The following is a 19,759-nucleotide window of genomic DNA, read 5'->3' as shown; positions in this document are numbered from 1 at the left end:
GTACAAGTTGGATTACCACTGCAGAGCTGATTTTTGTTGTTGTGAAAACCTGACTTTAAGTAAATATTATCTTATCTTGATAATTTAATGTTTAGTGCTTAGGGTTTTTTTCCCTTTTGCACAAGTGAAAATGAAATTTGGCATTTTGTGAACTAATTTAAGTTTTCAGAGAACTTTTTTTATTTGATTGAATAATATTTCCGCTGGTGTCTTTTTAAGCTGATGGCATGCTTTTACCAGATTTCCCATATTTCACCTTAAAATTCCCTTTAAATTTCCTTGAATTGCTTTAGATTCAGTTTCATTTGGGAATCTTTTCCGTTTGTACAGAAAATGTTATGCATTTTAGAACCTCGCTTGTACTCATCAGAAGAATTTAAGATAATAGTACCACATGTGCTTGTTCAGAGATTCACATTTGCACGGTCATGTAAATGCTCTACCAATCCCCCATATTTACACTTCACAAAAATATAAACTGCTGTAAAGGAAACACTCAGATGTACTGTACTGTGCCACAACACACTGAGTGAAATATATGGAGATAACAAACAGTATTCAAGCTCAAGCTCAAAAGTCCATTAAGCAATACAAATTTTGGAGCAAAGCAAACACGGACCTCTAAAACATCAGAGGTGGGATCAGATGCCATGAAGGAATGAGCATCCCCTGCCGAACGGTCACACCTACGTGTGTTCCTTGTCATGATCGGGTAATAACGGAAAAATCCGTCGACAATTCAGTGTGTAAATAATGGCCTAACAATTAGTATGAAAAACGTCAGTCGGCATTTGACTTAATGATAAATTGTATTTGCTGACAAGGTCATTGTATCGACCATAGAACTTATAAATGATGTCTTTAAACGAGACTGTTGATATTCTTGTTTCCTCAACTTGTTTGTCAATAACTCACCTCGTTTTAGAAATTGTTCATACGTAGAGCATACTCTTGCGTATCGAATCAACTGAGAGATATAAACCCCGTATGTAGTTGATGAAGGTTTATTGCTGCATAAGTAAGGGAAGTTGACTATTAACGTCTTTTTCTAGTAAAATATCCAAATAAGAAACAGATTTGTCAGACTCTGTGGTATCTTTTATCTCAAGCTCACCGGGATATATCATATCGACATAAGAATGGAAATAACCATTGTTAATTGACAATACGTCGTCGATATATCTAAATGTCGAGTTGAAGGCCACAGCAAGTGTTTTTTTCTTTTCACGTATTAGATTTTTAACAAATTCTGCTTCATATGAATACAAAAAATAGGTCTGCTTATAAAGGGGCGCAATTGGTACTCATGGAAATTCCAATAGATTGTTGAAAGACCTGGTCTCCAAAAACCACATAGATATTGTTAATCAGAAACTCAATCATCTTTTTAATATCAACTTCAGAGTACTTGTGTGTACAATCACAATCATATTTTTAACAAAATAATTTTGCCGATGACCGATGACCAAGGTAAGTAAATTTACGAGTTCCATTTTAATTGAAAAAGTAGCTGTCAATGATATTAAAAAGCCTGAACTTAAATTTATCGTGGGAAATGATTGTATATAAAGTTGAAAAGTCGTAAGTTTTAAGTTTTTATGTTGTTGATTTTGATAAAATTTTGTGATTTCAAATTTTCCAAAAGTTCCTTGGAATTTTTAAGTATCCACACCATTTCTCGAATATATTGTTGCACAGTACTCCTGAAATGTTGAAAATCAAATGTGTATTAAAAAAATTTAAAGAACATCTAGAAAAATTGAAATAAGATTTTCAAAATCAATAGCACAAATGCACGTTTTACAACCATCCTTCACGATAATTAAAGGCAAGACTTTTTGATAACTGTTTCTTCAAAATGGGAACTCGGAAATTTCCATATCTTGTGATTTGTCATCTAAAAAATTATGTTGTTAAAAATCATTCTGCTTTTACGTACAAGTATTTTGAAGTTGATATTAAAAAGACCCTGGGGTTACTCACTAGCAATATCTAATTATTGTTATCCAATACTAAAAATGTAGTCTTCGGACACCAGGTGTTCCAAAAATCTGTCGGAATTTCGATTGGTACAAACTGTGCTCCTTTATTAGCCGACCTATTTTCATATGCTTTTGAAGCAGAATTTATCAAAAACCTTTAAGAAAACTGTTTTGGCCTTCAAAGCAAATTTAAGATATATTTATACGACGTTTTATCAATTAATAATTGTTACTCTTGTTCATATGATGATTACATATATCCCATTGAACTCGAAACAAACGTTATCACTGATTTTACTATCTCTGTTTCATATTTGGGTGTTTTATTGTTTGTTTGTTTGTTTGTATGTTGTTTAACGTCCCTCTCGAGAATATTTCACTCATATGGAGACGCCACCACTTGCCGGTGGATAGATAGAACGTTCTATCGTTAAAATGATATTGTCCTACGGACCCGGTTTAACGATAGAATTCGTTCCGTGTATTGGCAATGTTGCAAAATAAACACGGGCGATAACTCGCACTCTGTGCATTTTCAATGAACAATCCAGAGAGTTTCGAATGTCAACATGGCGTTAAATTTGAAGCGAGGAAAAAACGTTGAGAAAATTAGTTGAATTTTCGTATTTATATGGCTTATTTTTTAGGTTAAAAGACATAGATTATCTCAAAAAGGTTTGTTATGATTAATTTGGTAGTTATTTTCAGTGCAATTCCTTTTGTATTCTTCAAAATCATTTCGGAGTGGATCCACTCCAATTTGCTACATTGCAAGTATATGGAACGTATATTCTAACTGTGGTGAGGGCATGTCCCGAGACACAGTTAGATTATTCTAACTAGCCGGTGGAGAGCTGCAAATTTTGTCCTATACTCGGCACTTACGGCCATTGAGCAGTGAGGGATCTTTTTCGTGCCGGCACCTACTGCGACACGGGACCTCGGTTTATACGGTCTCATCCGAAGGACCGGTCTCCACGTCCCACAGTGGGATTCGAACCCGCGACGTAAGGATCAACTCCTTACTTCGCGACTCTAGCGCAGACGCTCTAACCACCGCACCACGCGGGCGACTATTTGGGTGTTGTACTGATTACAGATGATATGCAAATATCGGTAACGACAATTACTTTTCATTACAATTCAACTTCTTTATTATCTAATGAAATAATCCTATAATATTTTTTAAAGAATCTGACATTTATTAAGGTCACTGGTATGTGATTTTATAATTCAGAATATATTGTTCAAATCAAAATCTTACTTTACTTAAAATTCCTTTTTCTTAATTATTCAGAGTTGATTAATAAACATCCTAAATGATTTTAGTGGGAAATTTCCTGACCTGTCAGTTTTAAAATCATACAAGTTATGTAAAGATTGTTAAGTTTCAAAGATAGCCCAATCAATTTTCTTAATAGCTTTAATCTTTTGAAACAAGGGCATGAGAGGTTGTTGCCATGGAAAATAACTTTATATGTACATATACTGTAGATGTAATTTGTCCGTGTGGGATTAATTTATGCGGTCATAATTTGTCCGCGAAATTCTTTTAGTGCATTTAATTTATAAAATGACACGGCAAGAAATCCGCATAATTCTCTACTCACGGATTGAACAGGAATTGTGTCTCCTAGAAAAAAAGTAAGTTACAGTATTAATTTTTTTAATTAAAAAATTGTTCTCTATCAGTTGGTACCTATTTTTCAATTTTCCAATCACGTTCATGTCAGGTTAACATGTCCTTAATTGAACTGTTGGTGCACCAAATGCATTGAATGAAGGATTTCTTCAAATAATTAATAAAGATATCTTTAATTATTTGACCTTGCTTTCACTTTGTTAATTTTGCACTCATTAGTGAGCAACACATCATTCCATTGCGAGAAACTGTTCTGCAAATAATTTTGTCAGGATAGCTTTTCTGTGCGGTGCTGTTGTTACTTGGGACGAAAAAACTTTTCCAAAAACTGAATATTAGAACCTGATACCAACACTTAGTAAGACCTTCTCAACTTTGTTGTGGTGAACTAAAAACGCTTCTTTTCTCACAACAATGTAATGCATGTAGAGGATCTTGCATCAGACCTTTTACTTCAGTTTCAGAAAGAAACTTTACTTTCAGATCTTCCCCGGGTTATCACAAATAATATACCATATATATAATACAAACTAAATAATTAATTGGATCCTTTTGTCCATGCAGCTGTATATAAAATTAATACAGTTTTGCCTTGTTGAAATGTCTCACTTCGCACACTCAACTGTATTAATCAAATATAAAGTCAATGTGCATCAGGGAATAAAGAAATATATCCCTTCTCTCTCTGTCTCTGTCTCTTTTTTTTTTTTTTTTTTTTTTTTTTTTTTATGAAAGAGATTAAGAGCCATTCTCTGTAATGACTTGAACTTTTATATAGGAGCTATGGCACGCATAGTCTCAGAATTTCCTCAAACTCTCTATGATAAAAGTCTTTGATACCGTAAACTCAAATCAGGCAAAAACTGGCTGCTACGTGTCATGGTTACCATAGCAACATGTCCTAAGGTTTGAAAAATGGCATTTTTCAACATGTTCAGAGTCCCACAGTTAATGTTTGCAGCAAAGCAAACAACTGACAATGACTGTTTCTGAAAGTTGAAGGCCTGGTGTCTTAAATGCATGATAAATATGTTTGGTAAATCAACTATTACATAGGTTACTATGGAAACAAAGTATTCAAAAGTAATAATTTTGTTCATTTAATTTTAAAAAGTCATAGACTTAAGAATAAAAACAAAAACAATTATAGGTTGAAATGCAAGCAAATATAATAGACAAAAGATCTTTGTAACATATCCCAAGGACGAAATATAATATTTCTTATTGGTTGGCAATGGTTGCCATGGTTTTAATACCACGAAGGGATTTTAAATTTACTCTCTTAGTGTTTTAATCTTATCTTATATATTTAAAATGCATATTTCTATATAACTGATGATCAATTTTTAAAGGCGTTGGTGTGACCCTAATTTTCACATTTCAAAAAATTCAAATTCAATTCTTTAAGTAGAGTGTTGCTATGGAAATTAGCCGAAAAAAATATGCATAAAAATCTGAAAAATATTGTTTCCTTGGATACATACTCTTGTATGTAGATTCCCAAAACTTTTATGATTGATATTTATGAACAACTAACCTGACTTTCAATTTTGACTGCCACCCAATCTCTAACTGGATGCAAAAAGCTGGCACATAGGGTTTAATATTGATATAAAATTAACAAAATCGAACATTTTCACCTCTTGGTAACCATAGCAACAGTGTTGTATTTTTCAACAAACTTTATCAATATATGATATTCAACTTTAGTGCTACTAGATAAGTACTATTCAAGTTGAGTCAAATAATATGTTTCTTGATTAAAAGCCAAGTAAATTCCTAAGGCAGCAAAAAAATATCACTTTAAACAACTGGTACGTTGTTTCCACGGTTACACTGCAAAGTTACAATCCCAATTTTTCTTATGTTGTCAGTGTTGCATGGTCTTAAGGATGTATACTTGCCAGTCATGAATTTTATTGTTTCTCCTCAAAATAGTAGCATTAACCCAATCTTTGCAACAGATTTTGCATGGTTACACTGTGTTACCATGGCAACCATGTAAGTTATTTTTAGAATAATATTGCCAGTACCTAATTACTTAAGGTCAAACATTTTTTTGTTTTTCTTAGGTTGTTGATTGAGTTTGATCATGTAACACCTATCATTAGTGAATATTGAGCATTTTTCAGCATCTAAAATATATTCCAAATGTACCCATGGTTACCACTTACTTAGAGATAAATTCTAAATAGTTTCTTTATAGCATAAGTGGCAACAAGGTGTCACGTTTTTGTGGGAATGGTTTGTTTGTTTCTCTAAGTCTTCATTAAGGCTTAATAAAGATTCAAATTAGCTGAAAATATCAATTTTTCCATCTTTTCTGGCTGTTGCCATGGCAACCAAGACACATAGCAACGAAATTTTTATTGATTTATGTTTCTTGTGTCAAGTTGTAATGATGGGCAAAGTTTCATCAAAATCGTTGACCATGTGTGGCAAAGAAGTTTAAGTGGTTACAGAGAATCGCTATTAACTATTTGCTCAACATAACCAAATAAACAAAAACACTGTAACAATTAAAATAGAGATGATTTAATCATTTACAATGAGACAAAAAAATACTATATCACAATCAACATTCATGATTAATGAATTCGACAAAACATGATATCACAATTACGAGACATGATCACAGATTCAATAAACAAGACTCTTAAACAATAAAGCATGTTTATCTGGAAAAAAAAAATAACAGTATTTCCTGGGAGTGTCTAGCTTAAGGCAGTCAATGTTTTTTCTTATAATTTTGCAACGGAATCAAAATTTTAATATACTCTCTGAAATGAAAAACAATGAAAATAGGGTTTTAAAGACTACTATTCTATATCTTAATTTTTCACACAAGAGTAAACTATAACTTATCTTGAGAAAGAAAATGCTATGACTGATTCCATAAAACTTCATGGTCACTATTAATGAACTTATATGTACTTTAAAAATATTAATCGAACAAAAACACTGTGTGGACAATGAAATGCAGAATAAATGATACATGTATTTCTAAACTAATTGTAAAAAGTCAATGTCAAAGATTGTAGTAAAATAATGATGGAAATAAATTGGACAAGATCTAGTAAGAGTTTTTGGTGTTTTTTTAATTGACAATTTGATTATTTTCTATTGTACTGCTTTTTGTTAAATCTAATAATAATAAGCAGTAAAAATAATTTCATTCTGACTTAGCAAATCCTTATCCCTCGACTATCTTTGCAGTCTTTTTTTTTTTTACTCCAGAGGACTTTAATTGATTATCAAATTCAAAACTACAGTGAGATCAAATATGTACAAAAAATGATGTAAAAGCTAGAGAAATGGGATAAAGTTTCAACAAAACAGAGAAAAACTTCTTCCCAACATTTCCCTCCCCCCCCCCCCCAAAAAAAAATTCAACCTCTGCAAAATGCACTCATCTTTTTTTTTTTAATAATTTACTGAATTTGGATGGTTTCAACATTAAGTACTTGCTTAATCACAGTGTTACTACATGTATTATCCTTTCTAAAAATAACCTTTCTGTCCCATTTGTGACAATGCTCCATATTGTATTTTATTGCAAAAAAGTGGGAGATAGTATGTGAAAATCTCATAGTAAGCATTATTCTTAATATTGAATCCAGACCTACTTAAACAGCAAATGAGAGTGGTGATATTTTCAAAATCTATCAAGTAACCTGGCCAGTATAAGCTACATTAAATTTGATTCAAGAATGAACACCATGGAATTTGATTGAAGTTTCTAGTAATTAACTACACAAAATGATTAATTAATACTGTACTTTTTCTGCTTGTTCTACATCATTCAAAGTAAATTAGCCAAAGTGCAACAAAATATTCATCAAATTATGTAATTTTTTTCTTTGAAGCATGACTGATTCATTAACAAAATTCTGTTGTAAAAATGACAACTTGTATAAAAGCTGCTACATGAAAACATTTCATGAAGGTCCAATGACATTATTTTTTATATATTTTTAAGCTAGCTTAGGTAGAATTATGAAATAGGTCATTGATGGAAAAATAATGTACTTACAGTTCATTATATTGACATGTGCTAAAAATCTTAATAAAGAAAAAAAATGAATATAATGAGAAATTTATAAACGTATACATGTACATATACCAATCATCAATGCAAGAGGTTTCAACTAACCTCTTTATAAATATCCCAACAATTTTTCCTGATAATATGGATATTTCTGTACTGACAACATGTGCGAGTATTTCAAACCAAAATTAAAATTAAACATGTGAAAAAATGTAACAACTCATTACAAAACGAAATTAAACTAATGTGAAATGATTTAATGGAATTCACATCTACTAAGACAAGAGTAGTTTTTGAAATTATTTGACAAACAAATAAAAATAAAATCAACAAGAAAAATAACAACAGATTCATGAACTAAAACTAGAGAATCATATGATGTATATATGTATGTATATAGTATTACATGTACAAATATGAAACAATGTTTAAACAAAAACATTTTGCAAAAATACTTTACAATACAAAACACATACATATATACAATTTCAGCTCTGAACATCACATAAACACCATCACAACAACCCTGACTTTTATCACTGTATTGTTAATTCCTTCCTTTATAGATTTCTATTTTAAGATTCCCTTAATACTGCTAATGTTTCCTTTTCAAAAATAAAATTTTTTTTCACTTGACCTGAAGTTTTTGGAATGATATATTTATAAGAAAGGGAACATATACATTAAACATTCTTCCCTTTTTCTTAGAACTAGATTTGAGCTTCAATGAAAACTTCCAAATATCTCAAAAATTGACCAAATTTCAAAAAGAAAAAAAAAATCTGTTATTCTTGATACTCATTTTGCATGTCACAAAATTTGATAGTAATTTTTAGTTCTGATGAGCTACAGCTACATCAATGTTTGAAGTATCACTACACTACATATATCTGATAAAATGAGATTCAGCAATGATGTAATGAAGTAGTGATTAAAATGAAGGACACTGTCTGAAACTGACTGTGGCAACCCCCCCCCCCCCCCCAATAAGTGACCGCTGATTGACCATAGGGTCACTACCAGATATGGGTAGCTGATAAATGTCATATACTAAATGATGTGTGGGATCTTCTCATTAATTTGGTAATCATACATTCTTAAATCTCAAAGTTTTTCTTTGAAAGAGAAATTTTGTGACTCAATTACTTAATTGGCAAGATATATAATTGACTGTGATTTTAAACTGGCCTTTTGGCATATTCTGGCAGAGTTTAAATATTTTCCTTATAAAATAATATAGATGATTATACTTGTACCAATCATGGAGAAAATGATTTCACACTGATGACATGTTACTCTGTTTGGGTTCATTTAAACCCCCTGTATGTCATGTTACAAAGACATTATCAACAAAATTAGGTTACTCATTATTGCACGAAAGTACATGTACAAAATTTCAAACAACTAAATGTATCATGATTATTGTTGCAGTAGTATTTTGATTTAAATATTTTTTGTAGAAATATTTCTATATTTCATTATTACAGTAACAACGTTATTCCACTTGAAAACAATCAACAAGTATGCAAAAATATTTCTAGCATCTATCTTAAGATATTTAAGGTTAGCCATTTCTCAAGTCTGATTCCAAAAAGACAATTGATGACTAAAGATAACTTTTTCTGGAAATTACACTCCCTCAAGATCCACCATTAATGATCCCTAATTAGGAGTTTTGATTGGCTATCATTACAATTTCCAAAAAATCAAAAATATATAAAATACGGACTAACAAAACCACTCAAAATGTCTGTTTTATCCTTTACATAAAATTTTCAGTTACTGGTGCTGGTTTCAAAAGCATTAACTGCTCCAACCTCGTTTATGCCATATAAATTGGGTAGCTATTAAATTCATTCCTTATTATTTAATTTTTATTCATTTAGTGTACGAAATTAAGAAGACTGCTCTTTAAAAATCACTTCAAATTGTACAAAATTTAAATGAGATGTCAGATGGATTGATATGTTTTTGATGCGTGACTTTGTGACGTAGGCAATACAGTTTATACGAATATAAAGTAAATTATTTATCCAATCCACCAGCATTGAATAAGTTAAAGTTAAAACCTAAAATGTTTTCCTTCATTGTTTTTTTCTGCTAGTTCAATTAATTTGTACTGCAATTTATCCAGATATGCATGTTACATGTGAATGTCAAAACACAAAATGATCTATTTTGCCTCGATGTTATGACTGTAATAATTTGAAAATGAACCTCTTTTTACTCTAAAAGGTATCTGAAAACTAAAACATTTGCAAAATATGAAAAAAAAAATCAATCTTTGAATTAATCTTGACCTGAAAAATGGTACCTTAAAATACATTTTTTTTCATTCCATCTTTCATATGAAACTTTCAGCAAATAATACATAGAATTATGAAATAAATAATATTTTGTTTCTAAATTCCACCAAAAACTCACAAATTCTACTCCTCACTTTAAGTTATGACCAACACTTGCTGATATTTCAAGACAATCACTGTGGGAGTTTCTGATGGTAACCATGGACGATGACTTCATCATAAGCTGGTGGTGACATTCTTGGATTTCCTGATAGGGGACCAAAATCATCTGAGTATCGGGACTACAAAATAGAACACAAAACAAATGTCAGGTGGAATTCATACAAAAGGGCTTCTGCAAAGTCCTAAACCAAAATATTACAAAATACTGTAAAATCACATATTTTTGTGGGGTCAAATTCTCATGGTTTGAAGAAAAACTATGTGTTCATGCGCAGCTATGTTAAGGCTGTCTGAAGGCTTAATATGCACTAAAATACACATTTTTTTTTTTTCAGCTTGATTTTAAATTCAATTTGTAATCTATGTAGGAATTTGCAGTCAACTTGTGATGAGAGTGTAATAAGGTATTATAATAATGCATTTTTGTGATGTCACATGACTTTGTTGATCACGTGACGAACACTTATAAATTCCTGAGTGATGCACAAAATTCGCATCGGAACAAGTGCAAACCAGCATTATTAAGAAAAATTTGTCACATAAGTCAATTCAAAATGATGTTTGGTACATATACAGTGCTGGGGGGAAGTCTGAATTTTACCTCTTGAGAAAATATTTCACGGGAAATTCAACTTGCCTACATACAAGGGGACATTTTTCACTCTTTATCGCAATTTATACAAAATAGGATAAATTACGTACAATCCCCCAACAAAATTCAGTTAGAAGACACACTTCTCTAGTAGATTCACACTGAATATCTTCAATTTATCGTTATTAATTTAATCACTTGTGCCAGTCAAATATATACACGATTTATAAATTCAAACTCTGTCCTCGTACGTGTAAGGGGGAGTGTTTCACATTCAATTTTTGTTATTGTTTGAATATATGTATATCTGACAAGTTAAAGGAATAACGATATAAAATTGCAAAGGTTCAACATCATAACAGCACACTTAAGCGTAAAGAACAATCCAGACACTTGAATCAAACAAGAACGCTAAAAAATCCTTGCATGTCATATTAAAGGAATGTAAAAATTATGACACTTTCCCATTCATGTCAGCTCAAGTATGCAGTGACTTGACGTCATATTTAGGTAGTTCAGAGAAGTTACTACAGTTGGAACAGTTTGATATTTTATGGACAGCCTTATCCTAGCTGCGTAGCGATTTGATTTCATGGATGGAGAATTATTGAGTAGATATGTATATAGCATTCTGCAGTTCGTGTTCAACATGAATTTGTGTGTCTTCATACGTCCAAATCAACAAAAGTTAAACCCCCATGAAAATTAGTCATTTCACAGTAGCATTCATCACTTGAGTATACACACTGTATAGCATGCAAGTTTTGTTGAAAGTTAAACAAAGTTTCTCCTTTGCACTGAAGGCATATAAGTCCTATTTTATAAATAATTTTCTTTTAATACTTTATCATTAGCATTTTGGACATTGCATTAACCATGTAAATGCATTTAAAGCAAGGTTTCTGTGCTCATAAAGGAATTTAATTATATAAATGAATTCCTGCTTTTCTTCGCAACGAGTGCCATATACTCACGGTCTGTAAGTGTGCTTCCTTGTGAGACAAAGGACTGTAGGATGGAGGGACTGTTCCAAAATAAATAATTCTCTCTCTGTATCCAGATCGCCACATGTATATACAGGAAGTTAACAAGATCATGAAAAATACCAAACCAAACCTGGACAAAAAGAGATTATTAAGTATTTATTGTAAAATCTTCAAATAAAGAAGTACAAAACAAAATGTATCATGATAACGAGTGACATAATTAATGCCGTTTTAATTAATGATAATTTCATAACTTTTATAATCTATCATAGCAACAAGAGAATCACAAATTTATAGATGAAGGGCTCTTGATTCTGGGAAAATGGCACAGATTTTCAGTCTCATTTTTAAAGTAAAATTATAGAGCTAACCCAAGATGTTGGTGATTTTTTTTTTTTTAATTATTTCTTAAACAGTTACAAATGGTTAAAAGGCAGATCAAAATATTTTTTGTTTGTTGAACAACTGATTAATAATTGATTACTCAATCTTCTTCCAAGTAACCAATTATTGATTGATTGTGTTTTTTGAGTTATCATGCCCAAGCATGCCTGATTAGTGCAATAATGTAGCCAATTTTGTCTAATCCTTCAAAGGTTTTTTTTTTCAAATCTGAACTTAAATTTCTCTGCCTTCTTCCCACATAAAGACATGATGAGAGATCTAAATTACCTCCCTTGTTTAAAGATATGAGAGAAGGGGGGGGGGGGGGAGAGAGAGATATAAAGGGTTGGCAAAAAATGGGAAATATTCATATTTCCCAGGACGGTATATAATACTGGGAATTACTGGTATTCCTGGGAAATACTGGGAAATAAGAAATTAGTACATATTTCATTCATATTGACATGTAGTACATCTTATTGGCTAAGATATCTACCTCAGGTATCACTGTCCCTGATTTGAAAAATTCTGGTTTCCAAGTAATTCATTTTATATAATCATACAAGTAACACAGTATATTTGTATACCAGTCATGAGTGTCATGCTTGAGTCCGATTTAGTCTATAAAGGGCCACGAAATGAACCCATGATCCCAATTGGGTTTTTTTATGTAACTAAAGAAGAATCTAAGAGAATTCTTAAATGTAGAGTGTAGTGTAAATATCAAACCTAAGAAGAGGCTTTTCAGTTCTACTCCAGGTAATTATATCTCAAAACAGGAGCACAGCACAAAACTGTCCACAGCAATTTGTTAAAACAACATGATTGTTCGTAATAACTACAGTGTTTATAGAAGGATTAAAACAAGTTTGTTTTGTTCTTGGATTTATAATTAATAAACTTGTCTTACTAATTTTACAAAACTGAAAAGAAACTTGAATTGAAAAACTTCAGTTTTACACAGCTAGGGAAATTTTTCGGAATGCTTATGGGTATGGGACTTAGAGTAGTGATACATTCATATTCAATATTATTCATCTTCTGTTTATATATTTATTTTATTTTTGAATATTGTATAAGATTGAATGAATTAAAGAAATAAAAAACTTTAACTTAAGTTTGTATTTGCCACTATTTGCCACTATTTCCCAGTTTAGAGAAAATTTGTAGTATTTCCCGGGACGGGAAATACCGGTATTTACCACTGGTATTTCCCGACCAACCCTGGGGATATATGACTTACCAGAAATACCACAGCTCCCAAACTGTGTACGACACACAACATATATTTTCTCCACAGCAGTACTCATTGTTTTCACATCTATAAATTAAACAAGCAAACAATGTAATTAATGAAATATTTAACACACGTCTAATAATAGGGAAGGTGTGCTGTTAAATTTCAGCATAAATGATCTTTCTATAATCCGGCCTTAATCTTTCCATTTACTATCAACAGGGGTTGCTATAGTACAACTACATGTATGATACAGAATACATAATTGGTGTACCTTTTTAAAATCAATCAGCAGGAGTTTACAAGTAAATCATTTTTATCAGATGCTTATGAGAAGAACATACATGTTCCCACTGGATTGGAGACTAAACAATCTCATTGACAAGTGAATACCCCCTCCCCCTTTTCACGGAAGGAGATTTAGTATGTAAATTAGTTAATACATAAAGACATGTGGGTTGTGTACTAGTTCCCTTACATAAAATTATTAATTATTATATTTATCATTATGATATATAATAAAAAAAAAATGTAAAATAGCATATTAGAAGACAATTGTAAATTTTCTAAATTTTAAATCACAATAAATATAGGACATTTAATCACATTATGTTGCACAAAACATACTTACTTTCCACTATCACAGTAGTATGCATCAACCTGCAATATAAATGTAAAAATAATTGTGTATTACAGCATTGGTCAAAACATCCTCTGAATATTACGTAAGCATAATCCTGTATTGTACAACTGACTACGCTGGGCTTATATGTATAAATTACTGAAATTATTTTAATGAAAATTTAAAAGTAATACCAGGAACCTATATACTAACGGGATAGGCAACTGTCGCAAGTCTCGCGATATTTCGTAAGTTGCGGGATTTCGTAAGTCAATTTTAGTTAAATATATCTCCTTTGCTATCAAATATTTCAGAATAAAATCTTAATTTATCTATCACAAAATTATTCAAGATTTATTACTAGCACTGTTTTTACTCCTTATCTTAGGAGTAATTACGTTTATTTAAAAATCAGTGAGTGCCCCTGATCGGCCGTATTTCCGAGAAATCGCCGATTTTGGTGGTTGTTTACTTAATATCTAAATTATTTTATAATATTTGCTTTAAAATTTATTAAACATCCATTCCGATACACAAAAAGAACAGATTACATAAATCAGAAAACAAGCTTTTTACTGGGAAAAAATGTAGTTTGAAAAACTTGCAGTGTCGTGTGTGCCGTTTTGGTAAATAAACATGGCGCTGAGGGAGTTGCCTATCCCGTTAGTATATAGGTCCCTGGTAATACAAAGTAAGCGGTAATATCAAGGTACTAAGTAACTGACACAGAGAGGAAAAAAACACAAATCAATAAATTTATTAAATCAGTTCGAATATCATATTTAATGTTGATTCTTGATCTAACACATTGACACGATTCTTTGAAAACAATGTAAAATAAAATCACTTTGATCTGCTTCAGCCTAAAAAGCAGTTGTGTTGTAAATATGTGATTTCCTTCTTGGCACCTAAATTAAAATGAAATTTAAAAAATAGATATTTGTATTTACATCTTTTATTATTTTGCAATCTCCTGATTAATTATAATTCAGGGTATAATATACCAATTTATACTTTCAGGGTTGCAGGGAAAATTTTATATTTTTTCGTATACAAATCTGAATTAATGAAACATACAAGATTTTCTACACCGCGCTTGTTTTAAAGTAGGCACGTAAACCTTTCATTCTCGTAAAAGAAAACAATAGCCTATTGAATAGGCCTACTCCATTTATTTTTGGTGACGTAATCAGGTAAAGCATAAAGAATTTTGGTGACAATGAATAAAAACTCCACAATGATTTATTATTTAGTTATTCTTTAGGATATTTCTTCTGTCTGTTTGTTTATTTGTTATTCATGCCTATTCATGTATATCATTTCAGAACACTTGCTAAAAACAGCTGATAGTAATCACGCCACATCGACGCAGAAGACAGCTGACAAAGAAAACATTTATAACCAGCTAATTCTGCAGCCTCTTTGCACAAGAATATTCGAGACAAATATGTGGAATAGCATTTCAATTTGTTAATTTAATCTAAACTTACCTGTTTGATCAGCAAAGAGGACGCAAAAACTGTTAAGACGGACAGGCTGTCCGCCATTTTCAGTGTTTATTTACTATCTAATGTCAAGGTTAACAGGACAGGTGGCTGTAATAGAATTTAAAATATGTACGGTGGACATTCTTTTTCCGTGAGCTGAATGATGAATGATTGAAAAAAAAATAATGAATTAATCAGAAAGTAAAATTAGTAAAATAAAAATAAATGTTTAGCGTATAGTTTGTAATGGAATTTATATTTCACAAGAGGGACAATTTTTTTTTATCTTCTGCTCAAGAACAGTCAAAACGTTTTTGATGTCTTTCAGTGGCGTATATTCCATACTGGCAAAATGACTGTAGCCTACACATCACTTTATAGGGATAAAAAATTGGTTGGAAAAAAGGAAGAAAAGATAATAATAATTCTTATCTATTGATTTTATTTTGTTGCAAATGCCAAAATAGCATTCTTAGGTATCCGTACTTTTATACCTACCCAAGCAACGTTGACAGTTTTACTATATATTTAATGACAAAACTTCCTATAGCTGTTTTTTTTTTTCTTTTTAATCAGAAACTCAAGTGTTTATTAAGTCTGTATCAGACAATTTCAAAATCATCGACAGCAACAGAAGGCCATGATTAGTGCAGAAAAAATTGATTTTACTGGAAATATATTTTTTTGTTAGTAGGAAATTAAATGTATTGATCGTATTTAGATTATTCAGTAAGGAAGCTTCCATATTTTCTAAGCAGAGTAAAAATAAGTTAAAAGTTCTCAATTTTGTCAAATTGTCTTCATGATATAAACCGAAGAAAAAAAATGTTTACCATATTATTTTCACTTGTCAAATTGTAGATAACAATCATAGATGTCATCTACAATTACTGGAAATATATTTTTTGGTTAGTAGGAAATTAAACATGTTAAATGTATTGATCGTATTTAGATTATTCAGTAAGGAAGTTTCCTTATTTTCTAAGTAGAGTAAAAATAAGTTAAAAGTTCTCAATTTTGTTAAGTAGTCTTCATATCATTATATAAACTGGAAAAAATATGTTTACAATATTATTTTCACTTGTCAAACTGTAGATGACAATCGTAGATGTCTTCGTAAAAAAGCTCCCACCGAACCACCCCTTCCCCCAATCCCTATGGAGAGGGGGGTGACCTTCTCCTTGCTTACCTCGGGTTGAATCTGTGACTTCTCACTAGCCTACAATTTAATTAGCAGATAGGAATATACGCCACTGTCTTTGTGAGTTATATTTTGACATCTTGTCATTTTAATAGGAGGAAAGCAGTCTAGATGTGTAACAATACATCGCTATATCGATGTATTGTGATACAGAGGGGTCGATACAATGCATCGATACATGACATGAAGAATCGGGGGGGGGGGGGTTCCATATACTTTCAGGAAGAATAAAATGCGCATGTTTTGGTTTCAAAATTACTGTATTTGCATAAATAAAATTGGAAGAACTCATTAAAAACCAGGAAAAAGTTTAAATCTCTCCATCTCTTTCTTTCTTTCAAGTTTTGATAGATCAAAATCTCAGTCTCTCTCTCTCTCTCTCTCTCTCTCTCTCTCTCTCTCGGAAAAAAGTCAAACCCAACTTGCTTTAAAATTGGTTTCATAAAATATTACACACTTAAAATATTTTTTTGTTTTTTTGTAAATAATATGAATATGAAATCTACGCTTTCCTGTCTTAAAACCAAAAATAAATAAATAAATATGGAGAATCTTGTAAATTTGATATATCATGAAATATTGCCATTTTTTCCCCCTGAAATATCTTGATGCATCAAGAAAGGTATTTCATTTGACTAACATACAATTAAAACCCGTGAAATCAAACTGATGTTTTCAATTCAAAAGTTTTAATCATGTCTATCAAGTTACTATTAAATTTTGTTTAAGTAATTGGGCTAAGTAAACCGAGCTAAAGAAAGGAATAGGACCGTAAAATTGACCTATATTCCAAACGTTTACATCGATACACGCTCTTTAGTATATTTTACATTTTATCGCTAAGGAACGTGTGTTCGCGAATCTGTCATTTTTGCAATTAAAATTGATTACCTGTAGTATTCAAGAAGAAGCAGTGTTTTTAACCTCAGCCAAAAAAAGGTGTCTTTCAGAAAAATGCTCTATACATACGTGTAATAAATCGCTAAAATTTTTAGGAGCAAACTTTAAGGGGGGGGGGGATAAATAAGCACCGCCTTCAAATTTACTGGGTCTTTGAAACCCTATCAATCGACTGAAATTAAACATTTAGTTACCATGGTTACCAGTCGTTGTGTATATCTTGTATAATACCTTATTTGGCGGTCATGGCGACCGGTCCTTTGATGCCCACCATATTATATATGCAAACATGATAGAGGCAGTTTTGATTTTTTTTTTTTTTTTTTGCTTCATAATAGGATTTAGAAGATTAATTCAACCTCTCAAATACATGTAAGTTAATAAATGATATGAAAAATCACGTATTTAAATTTCAAGATTTAAAAAACAATTCAATTTCATTTCAGGATATAAATGGGTTATCCCAACAACAAAAAAAGTTAACTCTCCATAAAGTTAGTTTCAATAATTGTTTATTGATTCAAAACACATGTTTATACATGTATTTACATGTAATTAGTGTACATGTTTATTTAACGATACTCTGTCAATATACATGTAATAACCTTGCACCATGAACTAGCATTAAGCATTTTATAACGTGATAACAGCACCATTTTCAATATACCTGACACCCCTACATAATGAACCATCCACCGAATCTTCTACAAAATTTACACTGTAATCATGTAATTATACCAGGCCAGAAAAAGAGAGTGTCAAACTGTCTTAAATAAAATGTATTTCATAGAATTACCTTTAAAAAAGAAAAAGAAATTAAAATCAAATCAAAATCCTGCCTACCAACTGCATTTTTTTATAAGCATGTAATAGTCAATAAACATTTTTCTAGGTCTTAAACAATATCAAAATTGGAAGACTGGAAAATGCATATTAGTCACTATGTATACTAGTATTAAGTGAGTACAAAATTCACCCTTTCTATCAATGATAAAGTTCATACAATATAACTGTACAGAGTATATGCTTGTTATTCATTAGTAAAAATATATATTCATTTAATGCTGAAATATAACCCGATATCGATATAATAACTTAACACAGGGTTATAATTCTAACATCATTGAAAATTTACAGTCTTTTTTATATATAAACCAGTATATCTGAGTGTCATTATGGATTATTTTGACACTATATACGTATACATACACATACACTGTACATGCATACATACACATACATGTATATCCATATTAAGTAACAGTTCATTTCATAAAAGAATGGAAAACAATGATTACATTACACATATAACAAGAGGCCCATGGGCCACATTGTTCACCTGAGCACATTAGCTAGACACAAATCAGTTCAGTATTGAAAAGATTACTGGGGGTTGGGGGGGGGGGGTGAATTTTAAACTACCTGATAATGCTTCCATGTCAATATAACAAATGGCTTTGTTGTACTTGAGAAGATTTAAAAAAAAATTTCCCATACATTCCTTTGTAAAATTTTGATCCCCCATTGTGGCTCCTCCCTATCCCAGAGGTCATCATTTGAACAAACTTGAATCTACACTACCCGAGGATGCTTCCATATCAATATGACTAAACATAGCTTTTCTGTTCTTGAGAAGAAATATTTTTTCTATGTGTTCTTATGTAAAACTTTCGATCCCCATTGGGCTCCATCCTACCCCTGGGGGTTATCATTTGAAAAAAAAATTGAATTTACACTACCTGAGAATGCTTCCATATCAAAATAACTAAACATAATTTTGATTTCTTGAGAAGAAGATATTTTCCAATATGTTCCTATGTAAAAAAATTTTAATCCCCCATTGTGGCCCATCCCTATCCCCAGGGGTCATCATTTTAACAAACTTGAATCTACACTACCTGAGGATGCTTCCATATCAAAATAACTAATCATGGCTTTGCAGTTCTTCATCAGAAGATACCTTCCTATATATTTCTATTTCAGACATTGATCCTCCATTGTGGCCCCGCCCTACCCCAGGGGGTCATGATTTGAACAAACTTAAATCTACACTACCTGAAGATACTTCCACATAAATATGAGCTATCAGGGCTTTGCTGTTCCTGAGAAAAAGATTTTTAAAGATTTTTCCTATATATTTCTATGTAAAACTTTGATCCTCCATTGTGGACCCGCCCTATCCCCCGGGGTCATAATTTGAACAAACTTGA

The 19,759-nt window shown here is 31.4% G+C and overlaps 1 protein-coding gene and 1 long non-coding RNA gene across 2 annotated transcripts in view; both read right to left on the bottom strand.

Annotated features, from left to right (window-relative positions):
- Window positions 1-6,143: 6,143 nt before the first annotated feature.
- The window catches only part of LOC133194121 (uncharacterized), a 98,723-nt gene continuing 85,107 nt past the window's right edge, over window positions 6,144-19,759 (bottom strand). The window contains exon 2 of the long non-coding RNA XR_009722042.1: window positions 6,144-6,525. This is a non-coding gene — a long non-coding RNA (uncharacterized LOC133194121). The remainder of the gene's footprint in view (window positions 6,526-19,759) is intronic.
- LOC133194119 (uncharacterized) lies at window positions 9,974-15,523 on the bottom strand. The gene is made up of 5 exons (XM_061330095.1): window positions 15,452-15,523; window positions 13,971-13,999; window positions 13,346-13,423; window positions 11,707-11,848; window positions 9,974-10,259 (listed from the first exon to the last, which is right to left on the bottom strand). The coding sequence occupies exons 1-5, from the start codon at window positions 15,506-15,508 to the stop codon at window positions 10,152-10,154; spliced, it is 414 nt and encodes a 137-aa protein (XP_061186079.1). The 5' UTR covers window positions 15,509-15,523; the 3' UTR covers window positions 9,974-10,151.

The sequence above is a fragment of the Saccostrea echinata genome, unplaced genomic scaffold (genome assembly GCF_033153115.1).
Source record: "Saccostrea echinata isolate AGI-Se365-2 ecotype Australia unplaced genomic scaffold, CSIRO_AGI_Sech_v1 ptg000028l, whole genome shotgun sequence".
Lineage (NCBI taxonomy): Eukaryota > Metazoa > Mollusca > Bivalvia > Ostreida > Ostreidae > Saccostrea > Saccostrea echinata.
This window is presented reverse-complemented; position numbering and strand designations above follow the sequence as displayed.